This window comes from Ornithorhynchus anatinus, chromosome X2 (genome assembly GCF_004115215.2).
Source record: "Ornithorhynchus anatinus isolate Pmale09 chromosome X2, mOrnAna1.pri.v4, whole genome shotgun sequence".
Lineage (NCBI taxonomy): Eukaryota > Metazoa > Chordata > Mammalia > Monotremata > Ornithorhynchidae > Ornithorhynchus > Ornithorhynchus anatinus.
Window position 1 is genome coordinate 10,018,183 of NC_041750.1, and position 17,834 is coordinate 10,036,016.

Sequence of the window (17,834 nt, forward strand, 5' to 3'; positions counted from 1 at the left end):
TAAATATCTTTTTAAAATGGCATTTGTTAATCACTTACCATGTGCCAGGCACTGTACTAAATGCTGGGGTAGATATGAGATAATCACTCAGGTTGAACACAGGCCCTATCCCACATAGGGCTCACAGTCTTAACCCCATTTTCCAGATGAGGTCAACTGAGGCACAGAGAAGTGACGTGACTTGCCCAAGGTTACACAGCCGACAAGTGGCAAAGGGAGCTTAGAACCCAGGTCCTCTTAGCTCCCAGGCCTGGGCTCTTTCCGCTAGGCCCACAGCTGCTCCAAGTTGGAGGGAAATGACCAGGAAAGAGGGCATGAGGTGAGAGGGCAATGAGATCCCTCAAACCTAGAGATGGCAAGTGGCCAGGAGCTCTCCCTTCCACCCTAGCTAAAGTAATTACTCTCTCAACATTGACTGCTCACATTCATTAAGCCCTAGAGCAAGTTTCTACAGGAAATAAAGCCCCAAGCCAATGCAGTGGCAATATTTCTGCTGTAAGTGAATCAAATAACCTGATGTGGAAAACTCTTCAATGAATCGCAGGTGAAAGGAAAATAATTGCAGTCAACAGGACTGTTTTCTTTTAGGGATTGGCTGAGGAGCGTGGCTTAGTGGAAAGAGCGCAGGCTTGGGAGTCAGAGGTCATGGGTTCTAATCCCCGCTCTGCCACTTGTCTGCTGTGTGACCTTAGGCAAGTCACTTCACTTCTCTGTGCCTCAGTTACCTCATCTGTAAAAATGGGGATTAAAAAAAATGTGAGCCCCTCGTGGGACAATCTAATTACACTGTAGCTACCCCAGCGCTTAGAACAGTGCTCTGCATATAGTAAGTGCTTAAATACCATAATTATTATTATTATTAGTATCTCACCACCTCTTGGACTCTCTAGCCACCCTACCCTCACACATTTCTAAACTCAACATTGAGCCACGCTTTATCCTGAATGAATCTCACGTAAAGCAATGAAAGAGAACGTCGGATTAGGAACACATTTGGGACATGGGCACTTGCCCGAGGAATGGGGAAAAATGGGTGAGGCTCCTCTCTCTCCTCAAGTGTTTCAGTAGCAAAGAAGGGAATGGGGAGATGTGGTATTTGCCCCACATTAACAAATTGCCCAGGCTGCCCGATCCCCTCACGTCATTGCTTGTCTTTAAAAAAAAAAAAGAGCCACTCCACTGAGCAAGATGACATCGGGCACCCGACTACCATAAAGTGGTAGTGGGGCAGACTGGAGCTGGCTTGGCCTTTGGCAAATATTTCTCCATGACATCCCAACCTCAGAATGGGATAACGCTCGAGCTGCCTGAAGTTGTGGCAATACCCAGCTCTTAGGGCAGCAGCTGTTTCAATAAAAATGGCAATAAACTTACCAAACAGATAAAATAGGCTAATCACATTCTGCCTCGTGAGGCTTTTACTGGCTAATGGGGAAGGTTCCAGGAAAACCTCACCTAATAGCAGCACTTAAGAGCCGTTGGATCTTCGAAGCTCTTTCATTAGTGATCTTTAATTGGAGGAGACACGCCAACTGTCCAGAAGATGACCGTTTCAAATCCTATGACTAAACCATCCGGGACAATGGCTGAGCTCAATTAACTTCTGTTGACTGCCCTGCCCATGTCTCCTTTTCATTAAAAATTCCTGTGCTATACGTCATCTCTTAGGTAAAAATCCCTGTATCTCCAAATCACCTTCTAAGTTTTACACAATGCCACCTACTCTTCCACCCACTTCCTTCTATCCACCCAACCATCATTCAGAATTGCTTTTTGCCCCTTCACCCTCTAGTGACTTTGGGCCTTGTTCCTCCCAATCCGCTAGGTTGCGGTCACTCCTCCAGGTCGTCACACCACTGCCTTCTCTTCCAAAGGAAAGGTTCAAACAAATAATCAGTCAATGATATTTATTGAGTGTTTACTATGTGCAGAGCATGGTACTAAGCACTTGGGAGAGTACAATACAAATAATGTCAAGGAAGCTGGGCTCAGAGAAGATTCTGTGGCTGGATGCCAGAGGAATATGTTGGTTTAAGCTTAGCCTGACCTGACCATGGGTCCTAGCTACCACAAATACATATTGACATGATATTGATATTGACATGAAAATGATTTATATGCTGAACTGTGATCTGGACTCCAAAAGAGAACATAATGCTGCAGCTTTGTGGTGGGCGAAAACAGGGACAGATGAGGACTACTATATGGGTCTAGACATTGAGAAGCACGGAGCAGAAAGAAAGTACCCAATGAGATGCGATTTGTGAATGGTGAAAATTGGTACAGTAGGGGAAAACGGGCCATGTCTGCACAGGGCAAGTCTAATGCCAGGTTGAAAAGAAGGCAAAGAATCCAACTGTTTCATTATGCTGTCTGATCTGCGAAGCCAACCGACGATGGGGAAATTTGCTAATAACTTCTTGCTACAAATCAACACTGTAGGGTTGAAAAAGGAGGGCTGTGAGATTTTCCCCCTGCCGATTCAGGCTCTCAAAATGAACTTCCCAAAACACAGAGGGAAGTGGCCCGCAGTCATTTCAATAGGGGGAGACTTGTGGACGCTAACACTGTTTAACAGTACGGTGGCTTTGAGCAGAGCAATGGGATAAAATGGGCTGAATTAGAGAAAGCTCCCTCCGTTTAGGAACAGCTGAGGTTTGGCGATGCTTATTTGCCTGTTTGTTCAGGGCAACTAACAAGAGAGGATGCTGCTGAAATCTACGTATTACTAGCCAGAGTCGAAGCTCGGTTCACTGATCCGGGCATGCCCAGAGAGATGTATGCCGGGGCGAGGGAAGGAAAGTAAAGGATGAGGGCATGTTTCTGCAAGCTGCCACATTTTGGGTGCGGGATGACAAGGCTGGATTAGTCTATGCAATGGTTTCCTCCGGAAAGCAGTGTGAGCCCCTTTAAACTGGGCTTAATTTGATTAGTGGCAGGAGGGGGAGGAAAACCATTACAATGTAGTTTAGGGAGGATTATCAGGAGGCTCGGACCCTGGCAAGAAAATAAGCTACATGGCTGTTTTCTGTCTGAATGCATACAAGGAGGCACCTGATGTTATGCAGCTGAATCTACCACCACCTGGTGGTATCACGTCAAAATGTAAGAAAGCAATTCAGAGTCATTTCTATTTCTCTCTAATAGATCAATTACCCAGGTTCACTAGTTCCTGCTAAGCAAGGACGGTCTGTTGATCCCTCTGCCTTCTCAAAACCACTAAACTCCTTCGGTGTCTAAGGGCAGGCAGCAGAGGACGTAGGTATAAAAAGACCAGGACGAAACGATCCTTGCCCGCAGAGAATTAATTGCCCGTCTCCAAAGAGCTTTTTGGTACATCACACTTTCTCTCCCTGAAGGAGGAAACGGACATTTCGCTCCTTAGGGATTTCTTGTTCTTTTAGTGCCTGTCAATGGGGAGATTCTGAAAAAACCCCATTAATATCTGAAGTGGCAAAACCCCGCCCCCCCCAACCTCCCCTCCTCCCCAAAAAACCTCCACAAAGGAAGTGTTTTTGTTTAATTTATTACTGTTTGAAATCCAGTGACATTGACACACACACAGTCACCAGCACCACTGTCGCTCGAGGACAGAAAGCCACTGGTGGTTATTTGACCTGTTGGATAAAATACAGTACTAGGAGTGGACTGCTACGCACATGCATCCACAATTTAAACTACAGTGATTCAATACTGCAAATGAAACAGTACTGCCATAGAAAGGAAAAAAAAAATAGATCAAGTGTTCCCCAATTCATAATTCATTAATGCTGTTACAAACTCTACTGATGTCAGGACAGAGCAAGACACAAACAGTCCCACATCTTCTTTGCAATATAGTATAAATATGGAAGATTTTTATACAGTTTACTGAAATCTGATACTATATTTGTTGCTACCCGTTACAGCTAAAAGGAATACAGCATCTCCACTTTGGAAAGATGGGCTCGTTGTCTACATCATGGAATGTTGCTTAATCTTCCTCACTGCCACTTCCTGAGCGATCCTGAAAAGCAGGAAACGGAAAGGTCTGAGATAAGGGCTAAAGGAGTAGAGCCAGGCTGAGAAGACGTTACTGGGGCCCCATACCAGGTAGAGTTTTCGATCCGATTTCCCGGTTCAAAAAAAGCAATGCTGTAAAATGAACTTTTCTGATCTCTATGCTTTAAGGATGTTCGGAAAGGTTGGTCATTAATCATGCTTGGATAGCTGGTTGATTAGGGTCCTGACTTCTCTTACCAAGGCAGTAAAATGTACACCTCGGTGCTGCCTCAAACTTAAAAAGCAATCAATTCTGAAATTACCTCCTCTTGCTCTTCTTCGCTATCATCATCACTCACTACCGGTTTGGCCCGAGATCCCCGGCTAGTGCGTCTTCGCCCCTTCAGCCGGTCTTGTGCTTTTTCCTTCCTGCCTAATTTGATCTTCACTTTGACAGAGCGAGCTACAGGAAGAAACCAAACAGAAAAAAAAAATTGGAATGTGCTAGGGCACCATTTGGAAAAGTTGAAGGGAATGGAAAAGGGATTTGCTTTTTTTTTTTTTTTCAGGCCAACCGTGCCAAAAGTTGGCAAGACTCCCTCTCTTATCACACCCTGGTGCACCCCAAAGAGACACTCTCGTTTTGAAGGGACTCTCCAATATTCCTCCCCCTTAGGTTTCTCTTAGTTTTAGATCACCCGCCACCCAATCTTAATCCCCCAACCACATCCCTGTGCACTTCCACATCTCCAATTTTATTCATGGCACCAGAACATACAAAACCTCTTGCCACCTCCATATACTCTAGAATTAGGTACAAAAAGGTTAATTTCTGCCACCGACACCACGTTGACATTAATTTTCCAAGTGGTTATTCAATTTGGAATATGAAACAGGAGTCTGTTGCCTGTAGGATGAAATACCGGAACATTGTTTTCTTGGACTGTAAAGCCCTGTCCAGTTCTATCAGTCTGGTACTGTGAAGACTCTTTTTTATTATTTAAATGGTGCTTGTTAAGAGCTTACTATGTGCCAGGCACTGTACTAAGTGCTGGGGTAGATACAAGTTAATCAGGTTGTTGCCTCACCCCATGAGAGGCTGAGATGGCCAACTGGATGTAGGTCCCAAAACTGATAAACAACATTCACCCGTCAAGGTAAGGAAAGAGCAGCACAACTCACACTCAGATTCAGATCCTTCTTCTTCTCCTTCTTCCTCCTCTTCACTTTCTTCCCCCTCACTATCATCTTCCTTTTCAATTTTCTGTCTCACACTGGTGAAAACGGACTGCAGAACAATTGAGTCTTCATAGATCTAAAGAGAGGAAAAAAGACACCAGCTTTTGAACTAGTCTTGGCAGATCACACCACAAGGGGAAGAACTCTTTGTAGATGTAAGCTTGATTCTTTCAGGATAGGTGGTCCTTCCGCTGACTCCAGGTTGGCACAGAAAGACAAAAATCCAATAGGATGAAACTGCTCTCTAAAGCGATTTCTGGACAACCGTCATCATCTCAGCAATCTACAGGAATCCAACCACCAGGAAGTTCTAAAGTTTACAGATAACCCAGATTAGGAGGTGGTCCCCTAAAAATAATAATAATATTAATAATAACAATAAGGTGGTGTTTGTTAAGCACATACTATGTGCCAGGCACTGGACTCTGCGCTGGGATAGACATGTCCCTGTCTTACATGGGGCTCACGGTCTTAATCCCCTTTTCACAGATGAGGAAATGGAGGCCAAGTGAAGTGACCTGCCCAAGGACACACAGCAGACAAGTGGTGGAGCCAGGAGTAGAACCCAGGTCCTTCTGACTCCCAGGCCCGTACTCTTTCCCTTAGGCCACACTGCTTCTGATGTTTGTAATTGATTTTTCATGAGCAGGGAATGTTTGTTTATTGTTATATTTTACTCTCTCGAGGACTTAGTACAGTGCTCTGCACATGGTAAGCGCTTAATATGTGCCAAGCACTGTTCTAAGCACTGGGGGGCATACAAGCTAATCAGGCTATCTCACACGGGGCTCACAGTCTTAATCCCCATTTTACAGATGAGGTAACTGAGGCAGAGAGAAGTGAAGTGACTTGCCCAAAGTCATGCAGCTGACAAGTGGTGGAACCGGGATTAGACTCCCAAGCCCATGCTGCTCTAGTAGAAATGTCAAAAAAAACCCACAAAATCCATGATGAACCACAGGGGTCCCAACCTTAATGGAGAGAAATAATTTTACTATTGCTGCATTTGGGTCTGTTACCCTTAACCCTCCCCAAGCCCCAGAGCACTTACGTACAGATCCATTTGTAACGTATTTAAAGGTCTGTCTTCCCCGCTAGGCTGTACGCTTCTCGGTGGGCAGGGTTTGCTTATCCCTACTCTTTCTGTACTGTACTCTCCCAACCACTCAGTACAGTGCTCTGCACACAGTAAGCACTCGAGAAATACCACTGACTGCTTCTTGAATCAGGGGAGGGAGTTTGAGAGTCGGCACCCCTATATTCCCACCCAGCACAGTTACCCAATTTGATGCCTTACCAAGGAGCCCTCCAAATTAAATGTTTGCGCATTCTGACAGAGGAGCATCACATCCTTCTCCAGGTCATTCAGGCTACGATACTTGTGGTTGCGGATACGTTCCTGGGGGAGAGAAGCATAAGTCAACCCCAGACCAATCAACCGCCTCACAACTACTTAGGCTCTCCCAGCCAACAAGAAACCACATTCAACAGTACCTTAAAAGGGGGACTAGGTCCACGTAGCAGGGAGTGGAACAGGCCCTCCCCTCTATACACAGGTAGCATGATGGGTGATAACTAGCCCTCGGCACCTGGCCTCTTGGCTACCCCGGAAGACGGTTTTTTTTCCATCTTTGTTTTTAATTAGATACTCCAAGCTATTTCTCCCCAGCGACTTCACTGGGTTATGGGAGTTTGCTTCTCTTTCCTGTTTCCCAAAATGGGGCCTCTTCCAAGGCACTTAAGGGAGACAGAAAAGCAATGGGCTCTAAGTTATTCAGAAATGTGGAAGCTGGCAGAGATGGACCAAAGCCTAGCCTTTTGGGGAACATAAAACTCTTTAGTGAAATCCAGCCCCTGAGATCCCATGGAAGGTAGCCAAGAGTGGCAAACTGGGCGCCAGGCCTGGCTTCTCCACTAAGAACGGGTCAAAGACCCCAGAAGCATCAGACTTTCCACAACTTTTCTTTTCCAGACAGACCAAAGAACCGCGTGAAATCCATTAGTGCTCCACCAGCCCAAAAGGAAGAGAGAACTGACAAGCCAGGGTTACCTTTATTTTCTTAAAGTCCACTGGTTTGCGGATGAGCTCGTAGTACTCCGGCAGTTCTTTGCGAGAAGGAAGCTGGATGAATACCTCGCTTAGTTGGCGTCCACTACTACTATAAAACAATGAGAAATACACACAAAAATCAAAGACCTGCTCAAATCTCTCTTCTTAGGAAGAGCCACATTTTGTGTATTACTGATTGTAAAAGGAAACTGGATAAGAAATCTTAGCCACATGCCTCTACTCGCCCCAGCGCTTAGTACAGTGTTCTGCAAACAGGAAGCTTTCAGTAACTCCCACCGATCGATTTACAGCACCTTTTTAATAGAAGATTTCACAGCTGCCGTACACAATTCCCTTTGAGAGAAGGGAGAGATTGAGGCCACAAGAAATCAGAAACAAGCCAAGAGTGGAACAGGAAACCAAATTTAAGAATCCTCTTGGTTATGAGACTACACCTGCTCTGTGTTCCAAAATGTCCTTGCTGATTTCATGATCGTAATCAAGTGGGAAATGGAAAGGGATGGTAAAGCTACAGTATCTGGTACCGAGCTCTGGACGGGACTAGGCATTCTTGGGCATACTTTGTTTTTTTCCTTTAAATGGTATTTGTTAAGCATTTACTCTGTACCAGGCACTGTACTAAGCACCGGGGGAGATAACCCCAATAGACTGAAAGACTTTCTATTCATTCATTCAGTAGTATTTATTGAGCACTTACTGTATGCAGAGCATTGTACTAAGCGCTTAGAATGTACAAATTGGTAACAGAGACAGTCCCTGCCCTTTGACGGGCTTACAGTCTAATCGAGGGAGACAGACAAGAACAATGGCAATAAATAGAATCAAGGGGAAGAACATCTCATTAAAACAATAGTAAATAAATAGAATCAGGGTGATGTACATCTCATTAACAAAATAAATAGGGTAATGAAGATATATACAGTTGAGCGGACGAGTACAGTGCTGAGGGGATGGGACGGGAGGGGGGAGGAGCAGAGGGAAAGGGGGGAGAAGAGGGTTTAGCTGCGGAGAGGTGAAGGGGGCAGGGTAGAGGGAGCAGAGGGAAAAAGGGGAGCTCAGTCTGGGAAGGCCTCTTGGAGGAGGTGAGCTTTAAGTAGGGTTTTGAAGAGGGGAAGAGAATTAGTTTGGCGGAGGTGAGGAGGGAGGGCGTTCCAGGACCGTGGGAGGACATGGCCCAGGGGTCGTTGGGATAGGCAAGAACGGGGGACGGTGAGGAGGTGGGCGGCAGAGGAGCGGAGCGTGCGGGGTGGGCAGTAGAAAGAGAGAAGGGAGGAGAGGTAGGAAGGGGCAAGGTGATGGAGAGCCTTGAAGCCTAGAGTGAGAAGTTTTTGTTTTGTGCAGAGGTTGATAGGCAACCACTGGAGGTTTTTAAGAAGGGGAGTGACATGCCCAGAGCGTTTCTGCAGGAAGGTGAGCCGGGCAGCGGAGTGAAGAATAGACTGGAGCGGGGAGAGAGAGGAGGAAGGGAGATCAGAGAGAAGGCTGACACAGTAGTCTAGCCAGGATATTACGAGAGACTGTAGCAGTAAGGTAGCTGTTTGGGTGGAGAGGAAAGGGCATCTTCCCTCTGAAGGGTACACTTTCAAAATAGATTCTTAGCTATCTTTAGAACAAAACTGTCTGTGGGTGTGTGTGTGTGGGGGGGGGGGAAGAAACTAAGGCACAGAGCAATGAAGTGACTTGTTCAAGGTCACTGAGTCAGTAAAGGAGTGGGAACAAGAATCCTGATCTCCTCACTCCTGGATTCCTTGAATACAGTGGTCCTGTTCAGCTTCACTTTCCTGACCACCTCATATGATGAAAGATCGCTCTTACACCTTGGAATATAAAGCTGGTAATTTTTTGCTCTGTTGCTATTTGGTCTTTTATGTGAATTTTTATGAAGAGCCCCATGTGGACTCTTAGGAACCGTGTCTGACCTGTCTTCTAATCCAGTTTAATACAGGAACGGTTACTATGAACACGCTAATCCTATATAATTCTATCTCTCCACTCTTCCAAAAGCCTCCAATGGTTATCAACCTCCCTCCACATCAAACAAAAACTCTTTACCACTGGCTTCAAGGCACTCCAACAATTCTCTTCACTCCTCCCAGGCTCACCTCACTCTTCTCCAATGTCAGCTCTCTCACCTCTGACGGCTTCTCATGCTGTTTCCTTGGCCCCAAATAACCTCCACATCCACAGATCAACTAAGCCACCAGCCCTGCCCATCTTCAAAGAGCTCCTTAAATCCCACCTCCTCCAGGGAGCCCTCCCCAATTAATTCCTAACATCCCAAATCTTGTCTACCCAACAGCTATTCACAGCATTTACATTCATATGCCATACTTTGGGGAAAAAGTTGTTGGGGGAGGTGGGGGAGACATGTACATGTTTGAAGGTTGTGGGGAAAAGCCATTGGAGAGTGAGCGGTTGAAGATGGTAGTTAATGAGGGAAGGGGCGAGAGTTTTTATATGGTGCCAAGGAGTGGGGTCTGATGCACATGTGGAGGGGGTGGCACTTGAGGAGGCAGGAGATCTCCTCTGAAGATACTGCTGTGAAGGATGGGAACGTCGAAAAGGGGGCTGAGAGGGGGAGGGGTGGATTTTGGGGAGCTCAGACCTGATGGTGTTTATTTTCTTGATGAAGCAGATGGCCAGATCGTTGGGGGTGAGGGATGGGGGAAGCGGGGGGACAGGGAGCCTGAGGATGGAGTTAAATGTCTGGAACAACTGACAATGATGATGGGCATGGGTGTCAATAAGGGAAGAGGAATAGTTTTGCCGGGCACAGGAGAGGGCAGAGTTAAGGCAAGAAAGGCCAAACTCGAAGTGGACAAGGTCGGCCTGATGTTTAGATTTCCTCCAGCAGCGTTCAGCGGCTCGAGCATAAGAATGAAGGAGGCGGACGGTGCAGGTGATCCAGGGCTGTGGGTTAGTGGTGTAAGAGCGACGAAGGGACAGGGGAGTGAGCGAGTTGAGTTGAGTAGAGAGGGTGGTGTTCGGAGCATCTCTTTGGTCATCAAGAGTGTGTAGAATGGGTATGGAGGCTAGGTGGGGTGTGACATGCTGAGACAGATAGATGGGGTTGAGAGAGTGGAGGTCCCTGTGAGGAAACAGTACAGATTTAAGGGGTGGAGGTAGGTGGGAGAGGAGGCAAGTGAGAGGAAGCAGAGGGATTTCAGTGTTGGTGAGGGTAGAGACTGCAGTGGTTTGAGATGATGAGATCGGCCTCCTTGCTGACCTCCCAGCCTCCTGTCTCTTCCCACTCCAGTCCTTACTTCACTCTGCTGCCCGGATCATTCTCTACAAAAGCATTCACACTTTTCCCCACTCCTCAAGAATGTCCAGTGGTTGTCCATCCACCTCCACATCAAACAAAAACTCACGATTGGCTTCAGAGCACTCAAACACCTTACCCCCTCCTACCTCACCTCACTATTTTCCTTCTACAACCCAGCCCGCACACTTCATTCCTCTAGAGCTAACCTTCTCACTGTGCCTCGATCTCACCTATCTTGCCCCCAACCCCCAGCCCACGTCCTCTCTGGCCTGGAATGCCCTCCCTCCTCAAATCTGACAATTACTCTCCCCCTTTTCAAAGCCTTATTGAAGGGATATCTCTTCCAAGAGGCCTTCCCTGACTAAGCTCCTCCTTTGCTCTTCCACTCCCTTCTGCGTCGCCCTGACCTGCTCCCTTTATTTATCCCTCCTCCCATTCATTCAATAGTATTTATTGAGTGCTTACTATGTGCAGAGCACTGTACTAGCCCTACAGCAGTTACGTACATATCTCTAATTAATTTTTTTATATTAATGCCTGTCTCCCCTCTAGACTGTAAGTTTGTTGTGGGCAGAGGATGTCTTGTTTACTGCTGGACTGTACTTTCCCAACTGCTTAGTAGAGTGCTCTGCATACAGTAAGTGCTCAATAAATACAATTGAGTGAATCAATATTACCTACTTTTATCTTTGTTCTTCCTCCTGTGCCAGGAGGAAATGATTTGAAAATTATTGTCTGTTACCTCCACTTGATTATTAGTTTCTTGTGGGCAGGAAATGTGTGTTTTGCTTCTGTTGTATTTGTTACTTAGGGTAGTGCTCTGCAGCTAAACTACACTGATGGAATGATTGATACTTTAATCCTGCAGCTGGTTGATTTAGAAGTTGTCATTCTATTTAACTGAATTTATTCACGGGGCTGTTCGGAGCAAGGAGTACGGAAACACCTGACCCTGGTTTTAAAGCACTCAGTCAATGATCTCTTCCTCTCTCCCCTAAATATCCACTCCTCTTCCACTACACCCCAGCTCCCACCCTTCATTCCTCTCAAACTAACCTATTCACTGTGCCCTGTTCTCACCTCTCCCGAAGTTGTCTGGAACTCTTCCCGTTAACACCTGCTGGACCACAGTTCTCCCCACTGTCAAAGCCCTTCTGAAATCACATCTCTAAGAGGCCTTCCCTAATTTCTCTCTCTTCTCCACATTTTATTTCCTCCAACTGCCACTGCAGCCCTTCCTCGTCGCCTGACTGAAGTATTTTTTAAAAATGGTATTTGTTAGGTTCTTGCTGTGTGTCAGGCACTGTTCTAAGCACTGGGGTAAAAATGTATTTGTTAAGCGCTTACTATGTGCAGAGCACTGTTCTAAGTGCTGGGATAGATACAGGTTAATCAGGTTGTCCCACGTGAGGCTCACAGTTAATCCCCATTTTACAGATGAGGTAACTGAGGCACAGAGAAGTTGTGACTTGCCCACAGTCACATAGCTGCCAAGTGGCAGAGCTGGGATTTGAACCTCTGACTCTCAGGCCCGGGCTCTTGGACACAGTCCATGTCCCAAATGGGGCTCACAATCTTAATCCCCATTTTACAGATGAAGTAACTGAGGCACAGAAAAGTTAAATGACTTGCCCAAGGTCACACAGCAGGCAAGTGGTGTCCTTCTGACTCCTGGGCCCATCCATTAGGCCACACTGTTCCTCTACTTCCTCTTTGCTCTAAAATGTATTTTAAGTGTCTGTCTCCCCTAGATTGTAAACTCTTTGAGGGGAGGGACCAGGCATACTAATTTGATTGTACTTTCATAAGTGCTTAGTACAGTGTTCTGGCACACAGCAGTCATTCAGTAAATGCTACTGATTGGTTTTTAAAAGGATGAAAAAATAAAACTTGTATTTATGGTATTTGTTAAGTGCCTACCAGGCATCAAATACTTCTAAGTGCAGGTAGGTACAAGTTAGGTCAGACGCAGTCCCTGTCCCGTGTGGGATTCCCGGTCTGAGTAGGAGGGAGAACAGGTATCTCCATTTTACAGTTGAGGAAACTGAGTCATGAAGAAGTTAAGTGACTTGCCCAAGGTCACAAAGCAAGCAGTTGGCAGAGCCGGGATTAGAACCCAGGTCCTTCTGACTCCCAGGCCCCAAGATCTCGCCACCAGGCCATGCGCTTCTTTTTTTAAACATGCCTTAGACTGCATGAAGGAAGCACAAAAGCCAGACGGCTCAACATTCTTGTTGTGCCTGTCTCCGATCCCTTCTCTTCACTTATGCTCTTAGATTGTGAGCCCCATGAAGGACAGGGACCATGTCCTAGCTAAACCCCTCCTGGATATTCCCTCCCAGCGCTAGGCACTCATTCATTCATTCAATCGTATTTGAGCGCCTACTATTGCAGAGCACTGTACTAAGCGCTTGGGAGAGTACAATTCAACATTAGACACATTCCCTGCCTACAATGAGCTTATAGTCTGGAGGGGAAGACAGACAATAATATAAAATAAATTACAGATATTAATTACAGATTACAGATAATCTGTAATAAATTACAGATAAGTACTGTGGGGCGGGGATGAATAAAGGGAGCAAGTCAGGGCGACGCAGGAGAGGCAGAAGAGTAACAGAGGGTTTAGTCAGGGAAGACTGCTTGGAGGAGATATGTCTTCAGTAAGGCTTTGAAGCAGAGGGGAGAGTAATACTCTGTCACATATGAGAAGGAAAGAAGATTCAGGCCAGAGGTGGGACGTGGGCGAGAGGTCGACAGCGAGACAGACGAGATCGAGGTACAAAAGAAAGGTGAGCATTAGAGGAGCCAAGTGTGCAGGCTGGGTTGTAGTACGAGAATAACGAAGTGAGGTAGGAGGGGGCAAGGTGATTGAGTGCTTTAAAGCCAATGGTGAGGAGTTTTTGCTTGATGCGGAGGTGGATGGGCAACCACTGGAGTTCCTTGAGGAGCGGGAAAACGGCCTGAGCGTTTTTTGTGGGTTTTTTTTTTAAGAAAAATGATCCAGGCAGCAGAGTGAAGTAAGGACTGGAGAGGGAAGACACAGGAGGCTAGGAGGTCAGCAAGGAGGCTGATACAGTAATCAAGACGGGAGAGGATAAGTGATTGGATTTAACGTGTTAGCGGTTTGGATGGAGAGGAAAGGGGGGACTTTAGCAATGTTGTGAAGGTCAAACCAACAGGATCTAGTGATGGATTGACTATGTGGGTTGAAAGGGAGGAGTCAAGGATAACGCTAAGGTTATGGGCTTGTCAGCAAGGAGCAAGTCAGGAAGGATGGTGGGGCCATCTACAGAGATGGGAAAATTAAGGGGAGGACAGGCTTTGGGTGGGAAGATATGAAGTTCAGTTTTACACATATTAAGTTTGAGGTGACAGGAGGACATCCAAGTAGAGATGTCTTGAAGGCAGGAGGAAATGCAAGACTGCAGAGAGGGAGAGAGATCAGGGCTGGGATGGAGATTTAGGTATCATCCGCATTGAGGTGGTAGTTGAAGCCATGTGAGCGAATGAGTTCTCTAAGGGAGTGGGTGAAGATGGAGCATAGGAAGGGTCCCAGAACTGAACCTTGAGGGACCCCCCCCCCCCCAACAGCTAGGGGGTGAGAGGGAGAGGAGGAGCCCACGAAAGAGACGGAGAATGAGCAGCCAGAGAGATAGGAAGAGAACCAGGAGAGGACAGTGTCAGTGAAGCTGAGGTTGGATAATGTTTTCAGGAGAATGGGGTGGTCCAGTGTTGAAGGCAGCTGAGAGGTCTAGGAGAATTAGGATGGAGTAGAGGCCATTGGATCTGGCAAGAACGAGATCTCTGGTGACCTCTGAGAGGGTGGTTTCTGTGGAGTGAAGGGGATGGAAGCCTGATTGGAGGGGGTCAAGGAGAGAATTGGAGGAGAGGAACCTGAGACAGCGGGTGGAGACAACTCGCTCAAGGAGTTTGGAGAGCAATGGCAGGAGGGAGATGGGACGGTAACTGGAGGGAGCTGTGGGGTCAATGGAGGGCTTTTTAGGATGGGGGAGACTGGCTTGTTTGAAAGCAGTGGGGAAGAAGCCATTGGAGAGCAAAGAGTTAAAGATGGCTGTTGGGGAGGGACTAAGGGAAGGGGCGTTTTGAGAAGGTGTGAAGGAGTGGAGTCGGATGCGCATGTGGACAGGATGGCTGGATGGGATGGCGTTTGAAAGGAGGCAGGAGATCTCCTCTAGGGATACTGCTGGGAAGGATGGGAGAGATGAAGAGGAGGCCAGAAGGGGGAGGGACTGAAAAGGGGCAGGGGAGATTTTAGGGAGATCTTGCCAATAGTACCAATTTTCTCAATAAAGAAGGTGGCCAGATCATTAGGGACAGGGATAAGGGAGGAGAAGGGACAGGGAATTTGAGGAGGGAGTTAAATGTCTGGAACAACTGGTGAGGGCGATAGGCATTGGTGAAAATAAGTATGGAGAAATAATTTTACCAGGCAGAGTTAAAGCACTCAAAGATAAATCTGAAGTGGACAAAATCAGCCTTGGTGTCTAGATTTCCACCAGCAGCGCTCAGCAGCTCGTGCACAAGAGCGAAGGAGGTGAACTGTGGCAGTAATCCAGGGATGTGGGTTAGTGGAATGAGAACGACGAAGGGATAAGGAAGCGAGTGAGTTGCGTTCAGTAGAGACGGTGGTGTTGACAGCGTCAATCTGGTCACTGAGGGAAGGTAGTTTGGGTATGGAGGCTAAATGGGGCATGGTGAGTTGAGAAAACTGAATGGGGTCAAAAGATTGGAGGTCTCTGGGAGAGAAGGCAAATGAGGAGGTTTAGGTCAAATAGAAGGATTTCAGAGTTGGTGAGAGTGGAGACTGTGCAGTGGCAAGAGACGATGAGACTGTGTGCCCGAGGTGGGATGGAGCAGGACATCAGTGGAGTTGAGGAGTGATAGAAGGCAGGCGGTAGAAGGGTCTTCAGAGATACCTAGGTGGATATTGAAGTCTCCAAGGATAGGTGACCATCACTAGTGGCTGGAGTGGTGATAGAGGGGGATTATATGGGCTTCAGAGGAAGGCAAAAAAAGGGATAAATGGTATTACCACTAAAAGCATCATTCTTTCCAGTAGGCAAAAGGATGCGGCCACTTTTTACAGCTCCATCCCAGTGTCCAAATTTACTCCTTTCCTCCTCCAGGCTGTTTTCCTGAAGACTAATTTTTGGGAGCCCATTTCTTGGATATTTTGAGAGAAGTCCAGAGAGCCACAAGAATCTCTGGAAGGGGACAAGTCAGCAGACTCATATGGTGAGTCCCCATCAACCCCTTCTTCACTCCAGTAAAGTTCCTTTACAAAAGATCAACTCACCTCAGTATTGGTAGATCAGTGGTGTTTATTGAGAGCCTATTGTGTGCAAAGCCTTGTACTAAGCACTTGGGAGAGTTCAGTGTAAAAGAGTTGGTAGACGCATTCCCTGCCCTCAATGAACTTACAGAACTCAAGACCCAGGATGTACTTTTCCTGTGCATTTAAGATCGAACGTACTTTTTTTGGCTTTTTTTCTTCTCATTCTCCCTCCTCCTCCACACTTCACTTCTCTCTTCTCTTCCTCCCAGCTCCCTTTTGGGCGCTTGGTAAATCCCAAATACCATTTTACCCCAACAGAGAAGTCTTTCCTTGAAGTTGCTGAGCTCTTTTGAGCTCCCAAGCAGCAAGCTGAGAATTTCTGCTTTAAAATTAAGCTAACTCTTGCTTCTCTACACACTCTTTAACTCTCAAACTTTTCCAGAATCATAACCCCCTATAAAAAGCAGTAGGTACTGCTCTAATGCGAAGGTACATCTTGAGGAGTGCATCGCAGTTGTGCCCCAGCAATTCAGGACAACAGGGTGGGGATTAAGAGGCGTGCAAGAAAGTCAGAAATCTGACAAAGGAGTTTCTTGCCAACTGACAAATCTGACAAAGAAAAACTGACACACTGAGAAATCTGACAAAGGAGTTTGTTGCAGAGGCCTTGAAAAGCCACTATGTGGGTATGCTTGTCGGTCAGAACGAGCCCCAGCCACATAAGTCGCACAATGTAGGAGACTGAGATGAGGTAGCGGAGCACTGCAATTCAAAACAAAACCCAGTTAGCCTGGTTCACAGGCCAAAGGAAGGTGGGCCGGTGTGAAACCTGCACAAAGCTGAAACTGTATGACGATACGAGGACCCCAACAATAGTGCACGAACAGGAACTGGTGGGGAAAGGTAATTTAGCCCATAGCACTTCCTCTGAGTATGCAGGTGGAATTAGGAATTTCATTTAGAGGCACCAATTTTTCTTTTTGAGGGCTTGGGGCAAACCACAGGTGGAAGCTTCCTCTGCCTTTCCCTACCTTCCCGGCCTTTACTGGGGACACCCCCAACCAAAATCCCTAGCTAGTACTAAAAGCCAGTGCCCCAGATTCACCCCTAATATCCCACCAGGCTGAAGGGAGAACCACCTCTGACCCAATCCTGAAGTCCCCTGGAGGGGAAAAGGATGAAAGGAGCCCCACGCTTGCCTCCAGAAGCCCCTGCCAAAGATAAGACTAAAGTGATCACAGGGGTTCCAACTGCCCATGCTGGAAATCCAAGGACAAGGCAGCCCCCTTTCACCTCCAAGGGGCAGAGCAATCTAGCTCCTGCTGGCTACCCTGCACAAAAATCTAGGGGGATAAAGATAATATGTAATAGTAATAATAATAAGAACTGTGGTATTTATTAAATACTGTCAAGCACTATTCTAGGTGCTGGGGTAGATATAAGATCATCAGGGCTCACAGTCTAAGTAGGAGGTAGAAGAGGTATTGAATCCCTGTTTTGCAGATGAGGGGACTGAGGCACAGAGAAGTTAAGTCACTTGCCCAAGGTCAGCCAACAGGTAAGTGGCAGAGTCCATGGCTGCCCATTCTCCTCTGCATCAAACAGAAACTCGGCAGTATTGGCTTTAAAGCCCTGAATCACCTTGCCCCACCCTACCTCACCTCACTAATCTCCTACTATAACCCAGCCCGCACCCTCCACTCCTCTAGCTCCAGCTTCCTCACTGTGCCCTGATCTCATCTGTCTTGTCGCTGCCCCCTTTTTCCACGTCCTCCTCCTGGCCTGGAACTCCCTCCCCACCTCCACATATGCCAGAAAACCCCCCCTCCACCCTCAGAGCATCACTAAGGTCACATTTCCTCCAAGGGGCCTTCTCTGATTAAGCCCTCTTTTCCCCACCTCGCTCTCACTTCTGCGACGTTTATGCAGCTCAATCTGTGACCTTTGGACACTTGATCTCCTCCCCACCCCCAACTCCA

General features: G+C 46.9%; 1 protein-coding gene across 4 annotated transcripts in view; it reads right to left on the reverse strand.

Moving 5' to 3' along the window:
- Positions 1-3,509: 3,509 nt before the first annotated feature.
- Positions 3,510-17,834, reverse strand: part of SMARCA4 (SWI/SNF related, matrix associated, actin dependent regulator of chromatin, subfamily a, member 4) — a 98,708-nt gene continuing 84,383 nt past the window's right edge. For 2 of the 4 annotated variants that reach the window (XM_029052722.2, XM_029052723.2), the window contains 5 exons: positions 7,271-7,379; positions 6,518-6,619; positions 5,164-5,296; positions 4,305-4,444; positions 3,510-4,006 (listed from right to left, as the gene is read on the reverse strand). In XM_029052722.2, coding sequence (XP_028908555.1) covers positions 3,974-4,006; positions 4,305-4,444; positions 5,164-5,296; positions 6,518-6,619; positions 7,271-7,379 — 517 coding nt within the window. In that variant the 3' untranslated portion in view covers positions 3,510-3,973. The remainder of the gene's footprint in view (positions 4,007-4,304; positions 4,445-5,163; positions 5,297-6,517; positions 6,620-7,270; positions 7,380-17,834) is intronic. The other 2 variants (XM_029052724.2, XM_029052721.2) reach the window with 1 other exon arrangement.